Source organism: Peromyscus californicus, unplaced genomic scaffold (assembly GCF_007827085.1).
Source record: "Peromyscus californicus insignis strain IS unplaced genomic scaffold, ASM782708v3 Scaffold_24__1_contigs__length_46423439, whole genome shotgun sequence".
In the NCBI taxonomy this organism is placed as follows: domain Eukaryota; kingdom Metazoa; phylum Chordata; class Mammalia; order Rodentia; family Cricetidae; genus Peromyscus; species Peromyscus californicus.
In genome coordinates, this window is record NW_026294535.1 from 5380473 (window position 1) to 5400786 (window position 20314).

General features: G+C 48.6%; 1 protein-coding gene across 2 annotated transcripts in view; it reads left to right on the top strand.

Moving 5' to 3' along the window:
* Nt5dc3 (5'-nucleotidase domain containing 3) overlaps positions 1-20314 on the top strand; it is a 57036-nt gene that overhangs the window by 31362 nt on the left and 5360 nt on the right. For both annotated transcript variants that reach the window (XM_052753019.1, XM_052753020.1), the window contains exons 3-13: positions 354-428; positions 1068-1123; positions 3356-3446; positions 4461-4598; positions 8279-8339; positions 8747-8849; positions 8972-9073; positions 10859-10940; positions 11969-12055; positions 12997-13137; positions 19050-19114. In XM_052753019.1, the coding sequence (XP_052608979.1) occupies positions 354-428; positions 1068-1123; positions 3356-3446; positions 4461-4598; positions 8279-8339; positions 8747-8849; positions 8972-9073; positions 10859-10940; positions 11969-12055; positions 12997-13137; positions 19050-19114 (1001 nt within the window). The remainder of the gene's footprint in view (positions 1-353; positions 429-1067; positions 1124-3355; positions 3447-4460; positions 4599-8278; positions 8340-8746; positions 8850-8971; positions 9074-10858; positions 10941-11968; positions 12056-12996; positions 13138-19049; positions 19115-20314) is intronic.

Sequence of the window (20314 nt, forward strand, 5' to 3'; positions counted from 1 at the left end):
GCGGTCTAACCTCAGCCTGGGCCCAGGGCAGGATGGAGAAGCAGAGGACCACGTTGTGGTCTGTCACTATTGGCGTCCCTTTCTCCCCAGAGTGTAACGCCTCCCGAGCCTTTGTACAGGGCGGATCTGTGCCCGTCCCGAACTTACTGCCGCTCCTTAACTTTCCTTTTTTTTTTTTTTTTTTTTTAAAAGACAGGGACTCAGCCTTGAATTCAGTGTGTAGCGGAGAATAACCTTGAACTCCTGATCCCTCTGCCTCAGCTTCCTAAGTGCTTCGATCCCAGGAGTGCACCCCCATGCCCGTCCTGTTCCTCCATCTTTAGCTCAGCCAGGTGTCCTCTCTTCTCTCTCAGTATCCTGTGGAGATCAGGAAGTATGACTATGACCCGAACTTCGCCATCCGTGGACTCCATTACGACGTCCAGCGGGTGAGTTTGGTCTTCTATTTTTCTGTAGTTTCTTGGTGTTTGGGAATACAGTGCTGATTCATACAACCACTGGTGCTTTCCCTGGTAAATGGTTGGGCGTGAAGGAGAGCCAGTTGAAGAGGGGGGCATTAGGAAGGCGTGCATCCCAGGCGCTGTTTGGGAGTGCCAGTTAATGCTGGTAGTCATGCGGGTATGGGAGGAGCCAGCTGCCACACTTTCCTTCCTTTTTCTTTTGCTCATATGCCATTTCCTTAAAAGGCACCTCACTTAATAAGCAAGGCTTTTTGGGAAACTGTGCATGCAGTGGTTCTCAACCTGTGGGCCGTGACCCCCTTTGGGGGGGGGGGGTTGAACGACCCTTTCACAGAGTTGGCCTAAGACCATGGGAAAACACAGATATTTATATTACAGTTCATAACAGGAGCAAAATCACAGTGATGAAGTAGCAATGAAAATAATGTTATGGTTGGGGGTCACCACAACATGAGGAACTGTGTTAAGGGGTCACAACATTAGGAAGGTTGAGAACCACTGTGTTAGGGAAACATAATATCAATAGGATTTATAACAGCCCTTGCATTGTTCATTTTTGTATGCCAATTGTTATTCACGTGTATGCACATGTTTATGTTTTTAAAGGCAATATTGATGAAGATCGATGCTTTTCATTACATCCAGATGGGAACCGTCTACAGGTAAGAGAAAGTGTCATCTTGCTCACAGGTGGAACCCAGAGGTGTCGCCTTTCAGGCCCAGCTAACTGACCAAGGATGAGGGAAGTGGCTGGGTGTGGATCACCGTTCCTTCACTCACTCTGAGTCCTGCTAGCGCTGAGGGTTTGGCTGTAGGGATGCCTTCAGGAGCTTGGGTTTGTGAGAAGCCACACAGGAGGTGTAAGGGCCGGGTTGGGACTCAGCAGGAGGAGCCGGATGGCGTGTTTAAGGAGAAAGGACAGTCAGCTGTGAGTCCTCGCAAACTCTGTCACCAGAGCAGAGGGAGTTCCCAGTGCAGTGTTGTGTGCCTGTCTGGGGGTCTTACCGACTGCCCCAGGTGAACCCCAGCCCTGCTGCCTCCACATCCTGGGTCTCAGCAAGTTCTTGGTGCTCTGGAAGCCTTGGTTTCTCTGTAAAAGGGGCAGCTCCAGAGCCTGCTCTGTGCTGTGGCTGTGAAGTGGAGGTGCATTTGGCATGTAGCAGCACAGGCAGGCAAAAGTGCCGTTGTCCCCCAGAACCAGGTGAGAAGGAATGGAGGGGAGAACGCAGCAGGTCCCAGAGCTGCTGCAGGTTAGGCCCTTGGGCTTGGGTTTCAGCCACAGCAGTGGCTTCTGAAGGGCAAGGCCAGGCCTGGGGCGTGTGTGTGTGTTTGCGTGTCTCTCCTGTGTGTGTGCCTGTCTGTGTATGTGTGTGTATGGTGTGTGTGTGTTTGTGTGTGTGTATGTGTGTGTGTTTGTGTGTCTCTCCTGTGTGTGTGTGCCTGTCTGTGTGTGTGTGTGTTTGTGTGTCTCTCTGTGTGTGTCTATATGTGTATGTGTGTCTCTCTGTGTGTGTCTTTGTGTGTATGTGTGTGTATGGTGTGTGTGTTTGTGTGTCTGTGTGTGTATGTGTGTGTGTTTGTGTGTCTCTCCTGTGTGTGTGTGTGCCTGTCTGTGTGTGTGTATGATGTGTGCTTGTGTTTGTGTGTGTGTGTCTCTGTGTGTATGTGTGTGTGTGTGTGTGTGTCTCTGTGTCTCTGTGTGTCTGTGTGTGTATGTATGACCGATCCTCACCTCATCAGAGCCCCTCATGATTTTGCTTGCTTTCTTTCCTTGTATGGTTCTGTAGATGGCTGCTTTGCAAGAGCTGTTCTCCAAGGTCAGTCTAGAATGATGTGGTTTGTTACAAGGTCTTATCTGATTGCTGGAGCACAGTGGTGTTTTTTGTTCTCAAAGGCCAGGAATTGGAACAGGTTAGTCAGGCAAAATGTCAGCGAATGCACGTGGTGCTTCTAAACCTAGTGTGGGGAGTGGAGGCTGGAAGACATCACAGGCCCAAGCACCAGCTACATTGTGTGTGCCTCTTACTGTCAGGCAGCTTGGTACCTAATCAGCCTGCTGGAACTTCCACGGATTGGCTTGAACTTCTGCGGACTGACTTGCCCCCTGTGGAAGGCAGCGGGGCCCTCTGCAGTTTCCTACTTGCTGGTTGTGATTCTCAAATGCTCACCCCTGGAGAAGGGGAGAAGAGCAGCCCTCTGGGATGGACAACTCAGATGAGCATGTGACAGCTGCTCACCTTTCCCCTGGATGTGCAGGAACTGGATTAATTTGCAAGTTCCAGGGGCCGGCAGATGGAGGTGTGCGCAGAAGGAAGCTGGCTCTCAGTGTCACATGGAACCCCTCCCTCTCTTGTGGAGCTTCCTGCCATAGGGCGTGACTTTTCCACCTCAGCTCTCAATGTGGGAGATGGTAACAAAGGAAAAGGAATGAGTTAGAAACAGAAACATTTTCTCTGCTCAAATGTGTGAAACTCTCCACTGGAAGCAAGTCCTTGGGAAGCCTTGCATCGCAGTGGGTTGAGAGCCTTGGAGAGCCTGGATTTAAAACCCTGACACAATGCTTTCTACCTTGTTAACTTTGAGGAAGGCACGTGATCATTCCTGTGGGAGGAACAGTGACTCCTAGGACAGCTGACAAGTAGCTGGATGCCCAGGTGAAATCCTGCTCGGCACGTTGGAGATGTCATGTAGGATTAGTTATTGTTGTAAATCTGGTTCTTGTTACTGACAGAGGCCTCACAGAACTTCCTGCCCACTGGCTGGAGCTGCTGCTATGTCATTCTTGGCCTCCAACAGGTCTCCTGCCGGAGTGGAAAAACTCCATCAGTGGAGAGAAGTCAGAAGTCACCCTCTCTAGTTGAGGACTGCGACAACACCATCTGTATTTTTTTCAGAGGCCTCAGTGTTGTCCCCGATGAAGAAGTCATCGACATGTACGAGGGATCCCACGTGCCCTTGGAGCAGATGAGTGACTTTTATGGAAAGGTAAGGCGGACCACTGGGTCATCAGAAGAAGCCGCCTTTCTCCTTTGATTGGCAGTTTAGTGGCTGGGAAAACATCTTAGGGAGGAGGGACTTAGCGTCTGGTTTCAGAGGTCATGGCTGTGATGCTTCTGGGTCTATAGTGAGGCAGGGCATCATTAAGAAGGGGGGGTGGGGGAAGCAGAGAGAGGGAGAAAGGCAAGGGTTTGGGGGGCTGAGATACATCCGCTTCCTACAGCTGGGCCCTACTTCTTAATAGTCAACTGAGTTAGTCAAGAGATTAAGCTACTGATGAAGTTAGCAGCCTGTGATCTAATGGCTGGTAAGAGCCAAGCCTTGAGCACATGCATTTTGGGGCTGGGGCACTTGTATCTAAAGAGACTTAACTATTGGTCTCGCCTACCGTGTGTGTGATTGATGGGACCCTGAGATCGGTGTGATTGATGGGACCCGAGATCGGGTCTGGAGAGAGTGTAGATCAGAGAGGGAGTCCCTGTTGGCTCTTGATGATTTTCTCCCTCTGACAGAGGCCCTTTCCATCTTCTCAGTCACCCCATTTGTCACCACAGCCCTGCAGGTGTGGCTCCACTTCTTTTTCTGAGTCCCGAGGGGTTGCAGAGGAGCCGCTGCAGCTGTCCTAAGACGGGCAGAAGCATTCTGAGACCGAGGTCTGCTCAGCTGCCGTTGCTGGGCATGACCCTGGCTTTTCTCACCCTGACCTCCTGAGAGGGAGTGGGGAGTGATGTTCGCGTGGGAAGGTGGGAGGGGAGGGAAGGGAGAGTAGAAGGGAAGGAAGGAGGGAAGGAGTCCAGCTCTCAGGCACGCAGACCTGGTAAGAATCGCTCCTGCTGAGGCCCAGGAACAAGGGAGCACGTTACTTTCTCACTGTTGAAGGTCCCTGTGCCCAGAGGGAGCCAAGTGTGGATTCCTGGAGCCCCCTGGCTTCCCGGCAGCCTCTTGCTGCTTGTCTCCTTGTGAGATGGGGTGTGTATTGCTAAGCCTGCCTTCCGTTCGCAGAGTTCTCACGGGAACACCATGAAACAGTTCATGGACATCTTCTCCCTGCCTGAGATGACCCTGCTGTCCTGTGTGAATGAGCACTTCCTAAAGAACAACATTGACTATGAGCCGGTGCACCTGTACAAAGATGTCAAGGTGAGGGCAGAGGCCAGGGCGAGTTCAGGCTGTGGCTCTGTGTCTTCCCAGCTGTGTCCAGGGTGGGGGGTCAAGTAGTCCTTCTCTGGGGTCACCGGTCTCTGTGACTGACTGTGGAAGTCATAAAGGGACACTGCTGTCTCAGAATAACCAGGGCAGTGTGCTCTATCACAGATGGTGCCCGCTGTGACCTAGACTTCTAATCCTCTGACAGTCCTGCGTACTGTCTTACCCTGAGCCTGCCCAGGAGGAGGGTACTCCTCTTCACACAGGAGAAGCCACTGTCCATGCCCCATGCTTCCAGCAGTGAGAGGGAGCCCTTCTTAAATACTTGCTTTTCAAATGCCAGATCATTATTGCACACGTTTATGGGATACAGTGTGCTTTGTTGTACACTATGCCCCATGAAGATGCCCAGGGGTGAGGGTGAGTTTGGTGAATAGGGCATCTATTCCTCATATCCATCTATTCATTATATCCATGGCTCACTGAGGCCTGCAGAAGCCATGTCAGAATCCCACTGGAGAGCTACAGACAGATGCAAACACTTAGATGCATATGTACACTTTTTATAAGTTTGTGTATTTTAGTTTGTGTTCATAGTCACATATTTATGTATAATATATCTATCTTGTGTTCTTATGGCCACATTCATTCATTCATTCATTCATTTGTTTATTTGTTTGTTTGTTTTTGGAGACAGGATCTCACTATATAACCCTGGCTGGCCTGGAACTTGCTATGTAGGCCATGCTGATCTTGAGCCCACAGAGATCTGCTTGCCTCTGCATGCTGACTGCTGGGATTATAGGCTTGTACCACTATTTTCTTTTAATGGAAAATTTTTTTTCACATACTATATTCTGATCATGGTTTCCCACTCCCCAACTCCCCCCAGATCCTCCCTCCTCCCCACTCCCCAACTCCTCCAGATCCTCCTTCCCCCTTCCTCTCCAACTCCACCAGAACCTCTCTCCTCCTCCACTCCCCAGCTCCTCCAGATCCCCCCTCTTCCCCACTGCCCAAGTCCCCCCAGATCCTCCCTCCTCTCCACTCCCCAAGTCCTCTAGATCCTCCCTCCTCCTCCACTCCCCAACTCCTCCAGATCCTCCCTCCTCTCCACTCCCCAAGTCCTCCAGATTCTTCCTCCTCCTCCACTCCCCAAGTCCTCCAGATCCTCTCTCCTCCTCCACTCCCCCAGCTCCTCTTTTTCTGGCTCTCTTTAGAGACAAACAGTAACAACAACAACAAAACAAAATAAAAAATAAAAACAAAGAAAAAAATACAAGAAACACATGCACACAACTGAAATCCATATAAACACAGATCAGAAACCATAATTTACAAGCAAAAAACCAGTAAGACACACACACACAAAAAAAAAAGCGCCCAAACAAAGCAATGTGAGACAAGAAGTCTACAACAATACCATTGCATTCACTTGGTGTTGGTCATCTCTGCTGGGCATGGGGCCTGTCCTTGAGTGTGGATTATACACCCAGTGAGACTCCATTGGAGAAAATAATTAAAATTCTTATATTTTTAAAGATCTATGTTTCTATACCACAATACTTTTATTGTATGCTCAGGGCCAGTGTAAATTTTTTTTTTTTTTTTTAAACAGGGTCTCTCTCTCTATGTAGCCCTGGCTGTCCTGGAATTTGTTATGTAGATCAGGCTGGCTTTGAACTCACAGAGACCTGCTTAGTGTTTGCCTCCCTTAGTGCCAGGATTAAAGGCATATGCTATCATGCCTAGCTTTAAAAATAAATAAATAATAAATCACACACACACACACACACACACACACACACACACACACACACACTATAATATATATATAATTTTTTTTTCTGTGTATGGGTAGTTTGTCTGCATGTATGTCTGTGCCTGGTATCCTAGTCTGTTGTGAGTCACGACATGGGTGTTAGGAATTAAACCCAGTCCCCCTGGGGGAGCAACCAGTGCTCTTAACCCAATGAGCCATCTTTGTAGTTCCCACATCCAAAGTAAAATTTTGATTGTCTTGATTTCTGAGTTTTAGAGTTGAAGGATGCATTGTAGATTCTCAGCATCACTTTGATAAGAATCGGGCTGTTTAAATGTTTAGTTTTTAATTCTCCTTTTGTGCATTCAGACATGCTATATTTAAGACTCATTTGTAACAGAGGAGAAATGTTCATGTGAAGGTTGACTGTAGATGTAATTCTAAATGGTCTTATTAAATAAGAAACACAGAGCCAAATAAAAGAGTTAAAAGCCCAGAGATCGAGCAGTAGCCAAGAGCTAAGACCACCTTATCTTATCACCAGCTGCCGTCTTTCCCCTGAGAGAGACCTTCTTCCTGTGTCCTGTCTTTTTATTGACTTTCTGTTCTGTCTTCTCATTGGTTCTAAACCCAACCACATGACTTCCTCATCACCTCCTGTCTATATAGACCTCCAGGTCTCTATGGTTCGTACTGAGATTAGAGGTTCGGGTCACCGCTTGGCTGTGCCCTCGAACACACAGAGATTCTGCCTGCCATGTGACCGGATTAAGGGCGTGTGCCACCACCACTGGGATTTCTGCTAAATGGCTTGCTCTCAGCTCTGATCCCCAGGCCACTTTATTTATTAAAATACAAATAAAATCACATTTCAGCACAAATAAAATACCACCATAGTTGACTTTTACCACCGACAGCAAGCACTTGTGTAGATTTTATAATGTTCTAGGCTCTGCTTTGAGCGTTCCAGATTGGCTCATCAAATCTCTGCATTGGTGCCTGGAGGCAAGTACTGCTGTTATCATCACTCCATTGAAAGACAGCGAGGTACAGAGAGCTTGAGTGTCTTGCCCAAGGCCACCCAGCTAGTAGGTAGCAGAGCCTAGATTTTCAATCCGGGCAGGTTGGCTTGCATTTAACCATTGCTTTCTGTGTCGTGTGACATTAGAACAGGCTCATGCTGAAGGTAATTGAGATTAAGATTCTAGTCCAGAGTGACCCACTCTGGTGGGCAAGAAGTCCACCAACAGTGTAAGACGTACAGCCCTGTTCCTGGTACCAGAAAGTTCCCTTGGCCCTTCAAGAGTCTACAAGGGGCCTGCTGCCCAGTCCCCCACCCCGGCAGCGGAACTCTGCAGCGAGAGCTAGCAGGGTCGTGCTGGCACAGCCCTGAGCCTGCAGTGGACTTTCTGTCTTCCTCTCTTGCATTTGCCAGTTGGACCTGTTACTGCTGGTGACAATGGCTTGGGCAGTTTCTTGCCCTATTGGTGGCATCCAGAGAGGAGGTGTCTTTCTTGTCCCTCTGCCTTTGCCTCTTGCCTTACGGAACTCTTGGCATCTAGAGACGGGAAGGAAGGACACAAAGATTCGAACAGGGAGCCCTTCCTGCAGGCTGGCTGCTGTCTGTGGTCACCATCCTGCATGTAAACTACTGTTTGTCATGGGGGACTTCGTTCAGAAATGCTCAAGTGACCTTTTTAAAACGAGGCCTTTGGAAATTGCACTGGCCACAGTCTCTGTCACCGTGGAAACGCAAGCTTTTCCTAAAGTGCAACCTGGGCTCAATGGGGCTAGTGTTAAGATGTGTGGCGCTTGGGTCGGCAGGCTCCTAAGACAGAAGTGAGCACCGATGCTATTCACCGGGACTAACTCCAGCTCCCTTTTCACTGATGACAAATCTCCCTTTTGACAGGACTCCATAAGGGATGTCCACATCAAAGGAATAATGTACCGAGCAATTGAAGCGGATATTGGTACGTACTCAGCAACATTTGCTCTACTGCTGTGTGGGCATTTAGACATCACACCCCAGGGGCTGAACAGGGCCCACAGGTGTCTCCTGGGTTTTTTTTAAGGACCCTGATCCTGGCAGTGAAGGTGTCTCCTCCACATTCTCCAAGTTCTAGAACTTGGTGTCTGTCAGCCTAATGTTAAGAGGCGATGGCCGCTGCATCACACTGTCCTCTGTTGTGTATGTGTGCATGTGTGTGTTTTGTTGGGGGGCACGTTTACCATACACTGGACACTCAGATGCTTCCCCTAACCAATCTTCCTTGGACCTGAGTTTCCCCACTGTGCCTAGGACACTGCTTAGCCCTGGTGCCCACCTCGTAAGTGCCTTATTTCATTCTGACCATGTGAACTTTTCTCTCATTCTTAGAGAAGTACATCTGTTATGCCGAGCAGACCCGTGCGGTGCTGGCTAAGCTGGCCGCCCACGGCAAGAAGATGTTCCTCATCACCAACAGCCCCAGCAGCTTCGTGTAAGTTCCGTCCCTTCGCCCGCAGCTGGCTCATGGTACAAATGCCATTCGTCTTAGCAGCTGGAAAGAAATGTAAAAAGTTTGTCCCTTTGGTGTCAGCTCACCTGGCTGCCTTGTTCCAGAGACAAAGGGATGCGGTATATCGTGGGGAAGGACTGGCGGGACCTGTTTGATGTGGTCATAGTTCAGGCCGAGAAGCCGAACTTCTTCAATGATAAGCGGAGGTGAGGCCCGTCTGCTGGGGACTTGATTGTATTTTGTGAGTACAGAGAGAGCATGCGTTAGTGAAATCCAGTCACAAAATCATAGGCATCTGGGACACAGCTTTGTAACCGTCTAACATTTAGCTTTGTAACAGTGGGATGGGCACATAGAGAGCATTCTCAGGTCAGAGTGTGTTGCTGTGGTCACGTGAGTCAGGCTTTAAGAAACTGATAGACTGTGATGGAAAACAAGGATTAATACCACACAGCAAAGAAGGTCTGTGGCTCCAGATGCCTTGTGCAGTATGAGAGAGCCCCACTGACGCCAGGTTGCCTGGTGGCATCTCTTGAAATAAAGCTAATTGGTGCATTTAAAATTGCAGCTGGATTTTGCAGAATTCTCTGCCATCCAGTGCAAGTCTCAGCCATGTCTTATGTAATGTCCTCCTGCCTCCGGAGCTTTGGGAGGAGAAGAGGGAAAGTTGGGGTCAGTACAAGAGTGATAAAAATGTCTTTTAACCTGGGGACAGACTAGGTGGCCCCCACTCCTAGAGACCCACATTGTTGAGGATTTTTACGATAGCGTTCTAAGAATAGCTTCTGTCTAATGGCTTAGTTTTCTGGGACCTTCCTGGTCCTTAGCTGGTGAGCAGCAGCCTTTCCTCTGTGGTAGTTCCAAGGATCCAAAGGTAGTATCTGAAGTTAGTGCAGCATGTGTACATTCCTTTGGGGATGCTAAGTTCCGGTGTCCTAGGAACACACTGGCTCCTGGAAGAAGAGGCCAGCCCCCAAACCAAGCATAGAGAATGAGGATGCAGGCCAGAGTGTAATCGAAAGCTCCATGCTCACCATGTTGCTTCTAGAGACCTCACGCAGTTCTTAGATTCCTGTGAAAGCTGGGGCTCCCTTCACCCAGGTTTTTCTGACTTGTTTGTCCACAGTGAGGGGTCAGAGCCCCGGCTCTTCCTGGGAGGAACTCTCAGCACAGCACCTCCCCCTCCGTGGTTCTGGATGTCTGCAATAATAGCGGAGACATTCCCATTCTTCCTGTTATTTATAAAAACCCCAACAGTTGAGGCTGACTCAGTTAATTCAGCATATCCATGTGAGGAAATGTTAAGCAGCCACTAAAGATGACGAATTTGGCGAGTCAAAGCAGCCAGCCTGTCTCACTGCTGATGTGCTTAGGAATATGACATCACAGGGAGAGACTTCTGACAAGATTGAAAGAAAAGAGATATAAATAAAAGTGTACAAAGATCTTCACGTTCCTCAGAAAAGGGAAGTGGGTTTTGATACCTACAGGGACTTTCTATTTTTGTGACTGGAGAAGCAATTACCCAAAAAGGCGCCGTGAGTCCCACGGGCTGTGCCCTCGGGGTGAGGGATGGGGCCAGCTCCACTCCCAGTCCCGTCATAGCTAGTGCCCCTGCCCTCCACCTGGCATCTGACCCAGGGTGGCAGCAGTGTCCTGCAGGCTTCCCTCGAGAAGGAGATGCTCTCTGCCCTGCCAAGTGCCCTGGGGAAACCCGACTAAAGGGCTTGTGTATGCCAAGGGTGGTCGACCCTAGGATTCTGTTTTTATTTATTTTTTCTTCCTTATTCTTCATTACCTACCCGTGGGTGGTGGGTCTGTGGTGGGGTCTGCATAGTGCGGAACGAAGCGCCCTGGGCCAGGGGATGCAGTGAGGTTTGGGGTTCAAGAGCTACTTCACGTTCTCAGTGAGTCCCCGTTTGGTAGTTTGTGGAGCGGACAGCCTTTCCTTTTACCACGTGTTCTAGTAATGTTCCCCTTTCTGTTGTTAGACCTTTCCGGAAGGTGAACGAGAAAGGTGTCTTACTCTGGGATAAAATCCACAAGCTTCAGAAAGGCCAGATCTACAAGCAGGTATCTGTGCTTCCCCGTCCTTCCTGCCGCTCTGCTCTGCCATCAACACTGGCAGGGCTGTGGGTACTGAGACTGTCCAGGCGCTGGGCACGGTCCATCCTTGACGACTGCGTATAATTAGATGGTAAAACTTAGGCCAGAGTCAATGTCTTTGCAGTCTGCTGGTATTTATTTACATTAACTCAAAGTTGACTGTTTTTAAAAATAACATTTAAAGCATTACCCTCTATAAAATGTAAAGTGTCAGTAGTAAACCTTGGAGATTTCTCTTTGAGGAGCATTAATCTTGGTCTATTATTCATCCAATGTATTTCCTGCTGAGACACATTTTTTAAAAATTTTTTTATTATTATTTACATGTGCAGTTTTAAACATGTTGGCATCATCATATAAGGCTGTCAGGAGATTGGGCCATGTTGATCATTTTTACGTCACTGGAGTTGTTTTCTTTCTAGAACATTCTTGGTGGGTTTGTAATAGCCTGCTAGATTTAACATTGAATGTGTTCTCTAGGCCTTGAAAAATTAGTTTGAATTCAGGCATTTACTTCTAACAACTTAGAAGATTTAGATGTGGCTAATAAAACTCGCTGTAAGAATGTTTTCAGAGTAGGTGAGGTTGTGAATGATCATGGCATTTATGGAGGGAATCAACTGTGGTAATTACAATAAAATTAGAATTCATTTATAGGGAATGATGGTCTCAGCAATTGGCTTATGTAATCTGAAATGTTGTTGGAGACAGTCTCACAGTGTAGCCCTAGCTAGCCTGGAATGTGTTGGCTAGGCTGGCCTCAAACTCACAGAGATTCCCCCTAACTCTGCCTCCTGAGTGCTGGGATTAAAGTCGTGCACCATCATGCCTGACTATGAAATTTTTTCAGAATACATGTGGTTTTAGCTTTGTATGTTGATGTTTAAAATAAGTCATAAGAGTTAAAAACAATTTTTGTAAGTTTTGAAGCATAGGTATTGTAGACTATGGGCTACTGGGTTTCCGACATGATCTATGTTCCTCTTTTATTGTAGGGCAATCTGTATGAATTTTTGAAGCTCACAGGATGGAGAGGCTCCAAAGTGCTGTATTTTGGTGACCACATATACAGTGACCTGGCGGTGAGGAGCCTGCTTCCCTCAGTGGGGATGACCATGTTCTTTCACTGAGTAGGGGGTTCTCTTTCTTGTGACATCATCTTTATGCTTTCCTTAGAAACTAGGAGGGGGTCACAATTTTGAATGGCTCACTTACACAAAACAGGAAAGATGGGAGTTGTGGAAAGATAGCTTTTTTTTTTTTTATATATATAACAAAACTGATACCTTGGCCTACTGTGAACTCAAGGGGTTGAGACATGTGGAATAAAAATGCATTCAAGTGTGCTCACATTATCTGACCACTTTAGGCTTGAGGTCCTGTGGTTCCCTGTAGCCCAGAGGGCCTGGTGGATGGTAATGTCCCCCAGAGGTCTGGCAAGCACTGCAGTGTTGAGTGGGACACTCCCTGCACATGCGGAGTGCTGGAAATTGACCCCCAGCCTCGTGCATGCCAGGCAAGTGCGAGACCACGGATCTCCATTCCGGTCCTTGTGTTTCTGAGACTGCATCGCATGTGTGTAGCTCAAGCTGTCCTGGAAATCTAGTGCTGGACAGTGGGATGCTAGGACTCCAGGGGCACCTCACTCAGCATGTGAGGACCATTTAGAGCATTTCGGTTGAGTCTTTCCCTGTCCCTGACCTCACAGACTGTGGCTTTTTTTTTTTCACAGACCATGGTTAGTGGTTCCATACCACCACCACCCCAACTTGCCCCCCAATCTCTGAAGCAGCTGTGAATCACAGCCATTATTTCCAGAACAGAAACTTTCTCCGGGTGAACTGGGCAAAGCCTGGGGCCAAATTGGTTTTAATTAAGTGTAATTCATCGCTTTCAACTTGGTTAATAACTAACCATTACAATTAGAGAGTTATTGAGCGAATACCTCCCTTGTCTGGGAGAGGTAACACACTGTTGAGTTCCGAGGGGACTGATGTTGGCATCCCGTGGTCTTTGTGATCAGGATCTGACGCTGAAGCATGGCTGGCGCACTGGAGCGATCATCCCCGAGCTGCGGTCCGAGCTCAGAATCATGAACACGGAGCAGTACATTCAGACTATGACCTGGCTGCAGACCTTGACTGGGCTCCTGGAGCAGATGCAGGTTGGGGTGTTGTCTCTCTCTCTCTCTCTCTCTCTCTTAAATTATTTATTTTTATTTTACATGCATTGGTGTTTTGCTTGCATGTGTGTCTGTGTGAGGGTTCTGGCCCCCCTGGAATTTGAGTTACAGACAGTTGTGAGCTGCCATGTAGGTGCTGGGAATTGAACCAGGGTCTTTTGGAAGAGCAGCCAGTGCTCTTAACCACTGAGCCATCTCTCCAGCCCCTTCTCTCTCTTTTTTTTTTAAGCCTAAAGATAATTACCGAACAAAACGATGTCCTGTATTTTCTGTGTAGTTATGAAGTATAAGGTTTAAGTAGTCCTCAGCAGACTGTAGAGTTGCTAGTGATAATTTTGTCCTTTCTTCTTGATGGGACCTTTACAAATGTTCCCGAGAGCCTTTGCAGGGTTTTAAAGGCAGGTGCTGTTTTTGGTCCCCTGTTGGTGAAAATTTGCCCACTAATTCCCACTCAGTTATCCTCAGCCACCCTCCTTGCCTTTAGATTACCAGGGGACTTCCCTGTACTGGCCTCAGTTTCCCCATCTGTAAAATGGAGGGTCTTTGGGAATGAACACGCCAATCTAGCCACCTAAGAGTCGCAAAGCAAGTTGGGATCCTGGGTGAGCTTCAGTGGCACTGTGATTAGCTGCTTTCCCGAGTTCAGTGGCAAGTCATGCAGCTAGCTTGGGGCAAGTCACACAGCCAGTCTGGGGCAGTTAAGACAGGATGCCTTTGTTATGCTTATTTCCTAGCCCAAGCTGTTGTCCCTCTGTGGTAGCTGTGACCGCTTCTCAGGGCTTTTCTCACCCCATCTCATGAACCACTGTGCAGCTCGACCGGCCATGCTGTCCGTGTGAGTGAGTGAGATGCTTTTAGGTTAAGGGGCACAGATGGCACAGATGGCCACTCTTGGCGGGCACACCTGCAGCCTCTGGTCATGGCCCGCTGCCCACAGATCCTCCTGCCAAGCTTCGAGGAGAGGCAGGCCAGGCCGTGTCCTCTCTCCCAGGGTGCACATTCCAGTGCATGGGGCCCCACACGTCCTCCAGGCCTGGGCTCTGCTAGGCCCCGGAGACCTTGGCTCTTCTGATTGGGGTTTGTTTTGCTGTCTTTACCGTGTGTGCTGTGAGGTGGTTTTCTAAAAATATCGGCTGTCGAGTCTGGCCTCGTGCTGCTGAGTCTGCGCCGCCTGTCACACGGCGGTAGTTTTCCTTGCGTGCCCGTCGTTGTGCCAAGGGCTTGCATGGCACACCGCATCAGTCACAGCTGTTCCGTGTGTGCAGGTGCAACCTTTTCTTTTTAGTAAGGAAGCTGGGTTTTGAGAGGCTAGTGACGTGTCTGAGGTCACAAGATGGTACAGGGAGGCTCAGCGTCGGGCTTGTGATGCCTTTGTCTGGGCTGCCCAGCACCACCCTGGGGTGCCTCCGCCTTGGCGGTTGTCAGGTGGGGCTAAGCCTCTGCCATAGTCTTAACTGTGGGTTCTCTTTCTGTGTTTTTATTTTAGTTGCCTGTGGTTAAGTGGGTAAAAAATATGAAATGGGAAAATTTCAGAAATAAACAATTCATAAGTTTTAAATAATGTTTATAGTATATTGTTAAAGGTATTGTTTTATCATTAGTTATTAATCTCTTATTTTGTGCCTGATTTAGAAATTGAACTTTGTTATAGGTATGCACACATAGGAAAAACAGTCTATGTATATATAGGGTTTGATAGTGCCCACGCTTTAGGTTATGGGTTTGGGGACCATCTCCCTGAGGATGGCTCCAGTGACTGAGCATCTGGTCAAATGCACAAGTGGCCTGCGTGTACTGACTCAGTGACTGCATCCAGTTGGCTCTGGAAACAGATCTTGTTTATTTTTCCTCTGACCCTGGAAAATGATAGATAGCTAAGGTAGCATTGAAAAGATGTCTGTGACGTACGATCACACAAGACATAGACTAGGGAAGTAAGAGAGGGGTTGGCGTGTGTGTTTCCACCCTGATTTTAGAGGAGAGGAAACAGGCTCAGAGCTAAGGGAACTTTTCCAGTTACAGCATAGTCTGCAGCCTGGAGCCGGCTGGACGTGAGGTCTGACTGATGTAAGGCTGGGCCTGGTGTTCATTTCCTCCTCTCCAAACTCTGGGGTGTGTGTCCAGTGATTCCCTGAGCTCAGCGGAGAAATCCCTGGGGCTGGCCTTACACCAGCAGGTCCCTCTGGCTCCGGTCTTCACCTGCCTGCTGCATCCCCTCAAGCTCTGTTGGGTGTGGGTACCACATATCAAAGGGTGGGGCTGACCAGTTAAACATACGCAGACGAGTGCCTTTCCTCACTGCCCTACCATGTCTTTCCGTTGAGCTGATGACTCGTGCTTCTGGAACTTCCCTGCAGTGATTATTTTCAGAATATGCAGACCATTATTAAGAAAATGTGTCCTGTGAGATTGGGTTTAATTTGGGGAAGAGCAGCAGGGAGTCATTTGGACTTAAGTCTGATGAATTAAGCAGAAGAACATAACTTTTGGATTTAAAAAAGTGACTATAAGGAATAATTCCTTGGTCATGACTAATGGTGAGAGCTGGTGTCTGTAGACCTTTGCAAGGGCCTTCAGGCCACATGTGGACTCGGGATTGGCAAATTTCTTCGAAGGCCAGAGAGGGCATATAGTAGGGTGTATGGGCTGTGGACTGTGTCATAAGCACTCAGTTTTTCTCAGCACAGTCGTGGACAGTGCCAGCAAAGTGCTGTAGCTGTCCTAGTCAGCCATGGATGCTGAAATACAGCTCTCATCCCATTTCCATGTGTGATGAAATGATTCTTTTGTTTCCCAGCCATTTCATAGAGAGCACCCGTCTGTCAGCTCAGTAGAAGGGGTACTGCCTGGATCTGGCTTCCTGGTGTCGGGCACTAGGTGACCTGCTTGCAGCATCCTGTGCAGACAAAGAGGGTGGGGCAGTGATGGGCTAGCCAACCTGCGCTTTGCCCACAAAGAGCTGACTATATTGAGTGACAGCTTTGGGGACAAAGAATGACTGAGAGCCTGTGTGTTTCTGGTTAGTCTTCCCATGCTAACTGCTCACTCGGGAGGAAGTGAAGTAAGTAATAACAATAAGTAATTGCATAACGTTTAATATGTAATGAAATAACAATAAGTAATATTGTGATTAATAATTAATAGACCAAAATATTTTAAAGTAGACTTTAGATACTCGAGGCTTGTTTGACAGAGTGTGCCTTGTAGGGGACAGATCTGGAGAAGGGACAGCACAGGAGAGGTAGGTTTTCTCAAACAGGGACGAGCACGATTAGGTGCTGGTGACGTGAGCCTCAGTGATGGAGAAAGTCTTGGAGGGTGGCCACAGCCAGGCCCAAGAAGGGCTGCATCCAGACGCAGAGCCACAGAGCTGGCGTCCCTGCTCTGGGAATGCTGCCTTTCTTTGTGTTTCCCTTCAACAGCCTGTGGTCATGGGCTCCTGGAGACCACCCATCATCCTTGGATGCCCTCTAAGCTCAGGACCAGGGTTGGAGAGACAGTTCACTGGATAAAGGTGCTTGTCACCAAGTGTGATGTCACGAGTTCAGTTCTGGGAGCCCAGAAGAGAGCCTAGTCCTGCAAGCTGTCCCTGCATGTTACCGCCACATGCTGAGACATATGCATCCTCTCCCCAAGTAGATAAAATGTTAAAACAACAACAACAGACCTAGAAAGAAAATCAGGGCCAGTAGAAAAGCAGAGGCAGGCATCCCAGGGGCGTGCACGCGCTGTCCGCTCCATAGCTGGTGAAGCTGGCTCTTTCTGTCTACAGAGCCTGCCCTGGGCTCCATCTGAGGCTGGCGTGGAGAGGAGAATTGGCATGGCTTCTAGTTACTTTGACAGGAGATAGAGTAATTTTGGTGATTCTCAGCCTCGTCTCTACTCCCGAGATTCTTCCCTCTTCCAAGTGTGGCCCTGTCCCATGGGCTCTGGGACCAACACTTTTTTCCTGCAGTTCCTGAGACCGAGGTGCCAGCAGTCACTGTGGGTAAGGTCTGGCTTTACCTGGCGGCCTCATGTGGTAGAGAGGTTAGAGACCTCTGATCTTTCCTATCAGGACACTGATGTCGTTGATAAGAACCTCACACGTGAGTTAATTACCTCGCTAAGGCCAGAGCCTCTGATGCCATCATGACCTTGGAGGTTAGCATTTCTGCCTGGGAGTGTTGGAGGGATGCAAGCACACTATCTCTAATGAGCTCCTTCCAGGGGCCTAGTTTATGGATTAAGATGGAATTGTGACCCGAGTTGAGGCTCAAGTTTTCTCTTAAAGATTGTGGTGTCACATTGTTTTGCTATGGCCTGTTCCCACAGTGGTCGCCATCTTCTCTCTCTCTCTCTCTCGTGTGTCTTCAGTATCCGTCACAGGAAGGCCTGGTACTCAGTGGGTACTGAATAAACACACACACACACACACACACACACACACACATACACACACACACACAGATTTTACATGTATAGAAATTCCTTGAGGTGTCCTATGGATTTTATCTCTAAATTCTGTGGTGGGTGATTTGTTAATTTAAAATATGAACACCAAGGCTGGAGAGAGAGCTCAGGAGTTAAGAACACTGACTGCTCTTGCAGAGGTCTCAGGTTGGATTCTTAGCACCCACATGGCATCTGTAACTATAGTCCCTAGGTATCTCATGCTCTCTTCTGGTCACTGTGGGTGCTGCATGCATGTGATGCACAGACATAAAAACATGTCTATAGTACCCTCATCAAAACTCACAGTGGTGCTGGCTCAGTGACCTGGTGCATTTGTAGAGCTCAGTTAGGATATTTTCAATGACAGCTGCTTCCTGGCTTGGACAGATATTAGGCAGGAAACCCAAGTCTTAGGCTCAGCTGGGACAGGTTTTGTCTGGTTGACTGTTGAATTGGGCAGATGTGACAAACAGGGTTTGGCTCTCATGGGGAGGCAGGTGGTTTGCTGTGTAGTCTTGTCCTCTGAGTCCTAAGGTTATCCCGTGGTCATGAATGAGGTAGTGCCACGTGTCCCCCTGGTCATGAGTGCCCTGACTCTGGCTCCACTGTTGCTGTTTAGCAGTGAGGACCTTGGTGAGGAGCCACATACCGGCTTGTGCGGAGTTGTCTGTCACTTTCTTTTTACCACTGGCTCAAATTTTGACTCATCAGACAACCCTTCACATGTCCTTGTCATCAAGGCTAGTGTGACATTAGGGATATAAAAATTAGGAGTATCTGAGTCCTGTTGTCCTGTGTAAGTCAAACATTTCAGTGCTGATTTCCAGATGTCGTGGGCTTAGAATCCGTGGGTGTGCTGCCACGTGCACTGTGCCCACTTCTCGGCCATTGTGTTGACACCCAGGGAGGACGGGCAGTAGGCATCACGGACTGTGTATTGATCATGTAATACATGGGTGTAATGGGCATGGCACACGTACCGTACCGTATGTGGATGTACATGTATTGTGTTTATACATAACCTTTAGTAACAGTTTCATGGCTTCATAATTTTACATCTTAATTTGTGAAGCTACATTCTTAGATTTATCTATCGTGTGTGTGTGTGTGTGTGTGTGTGTGTGTGTGTGTGTGTGTGTGTGCTCACTTGCCACCTCATTTGTGTGAGGTCAGGGGACATCTTGCAGGAGGTGGGCGTCTTTATCTGTCGAGCCATCTCCAGCCCTAAGCTCGGCTTCTAATAACAGACAACTGAAGCTTCTATGTGTGTGTGTGTGTGTGTGTGTGTGTGTGTGTGTGTGTGTGTGTGCCAAGACGCCAGGCTTTCACTTGGGAAAATGCATTACTTCTCACAAGTGCTACTTAAGGAGTAAGATTCCTACAAGAAAAGTTTCCCATTAAGAAATTCTTGCTGCTAAGGAGTTTGTTTGAAACCAAAGCCCTGGCTTGTGTCCCTGCAGGTCCACAGAGATGCTGAGTCACAGCTGGTTTTGCAGGAGTGGAAAAAGGAGAGGAAGGAGATGAGGTAAGAGCATCATAGCCACCACCTGTGAATGCCGACCCTAGCTTTGGTGTGCTCTGTGTGTCTGAGGTGACATCGGGAAACCAGGTGTGACCGTGACTCCTGAGTATCCAGGATCACTTCTCTGCTAGCTGTGATCCCCATCTGTCCTCTGCCCTTGCCATTGGAAGCCTTAGGGGGGAGGTGGCTTTATCTCTTTCTCTTCCCTGCCTTGACTGGAGCCCAGTGGTTGGTGGCTGTCCGCACATGTGGCTGTTGGGACTGTGCTGGGACTGGGCTCTGGACACAGGGACCCTGCCTGCTGTTTCAGGAATGCGCACCCAGCCTTTCTTGGTCCAGAAAGCCTTCCTGTAGTCACAAGTTTCATGAGCGTGTCCTTAGGGAACAGTTGTCCACAGGAGCCTTGGTGACAACCGTGCTTCTTATGATTGGTGCTTTCACCCTCTCTGTGAACTGTGTGTGGTTGTTCCTGCGCCCTGGCAGAGCCTGAGATTGGAAACGGGTTGTTTCTGGGGCTCTGGTCCCTGAGCAGTGGCAGCTTGACTTGACAAGGGATGTTGTTGAAGGTTCTGCAGAAGCCCAGCCTGTATTGAGTCCCATCCTGCCTCTTCCTCAGCCCATTGGCTGGCTCAGGCTTATTCTGACTTGATTCTTTTGCTATAAAAATGTGGAGGAGAGGGAAAGTGGGAAAAGGAGACGATGGGATTGACTTCAGGGCCCGTCTCTGAAGGTCTGGGGTCCACGGTGCGCGGGTCACTCACTTTCAGGAACCTAGAATGGCTTGATAAGGAAGCACCTCACCTGCCACAGATTTCCTGTTGGCTCCACATCTCTAACATCGACACGTCTTTTTCTTTTGGTTTTCTTCTCTTAGTATTATTTAGATTTTTTTAATGTGCAGGAGTGTTTTGCTTACATATGTGTCTGTGCACCTCGTGCATGCCTTGTGCCCATGGAGGTCAGACGAGGACATCACATCCCCTGGAACTGGAGTTCTGGACAGTTGTGGGCTGTGCCACGTGGGAGTTGGGAATCCTCTCGTAACCACTGAGCCATCTATCCAGCCCCTCCCCCCTCTCATCCCCATGGGATGCTGCAGTAGAGGCTTAAGTACTGTTTGCGTGGCTCATCTGCAGAGACCTAGTTGGGGCTTCAACAGCTGTGGCCGTTTGGTCATTGCGACTGTCATTCTCCAGTGACAGC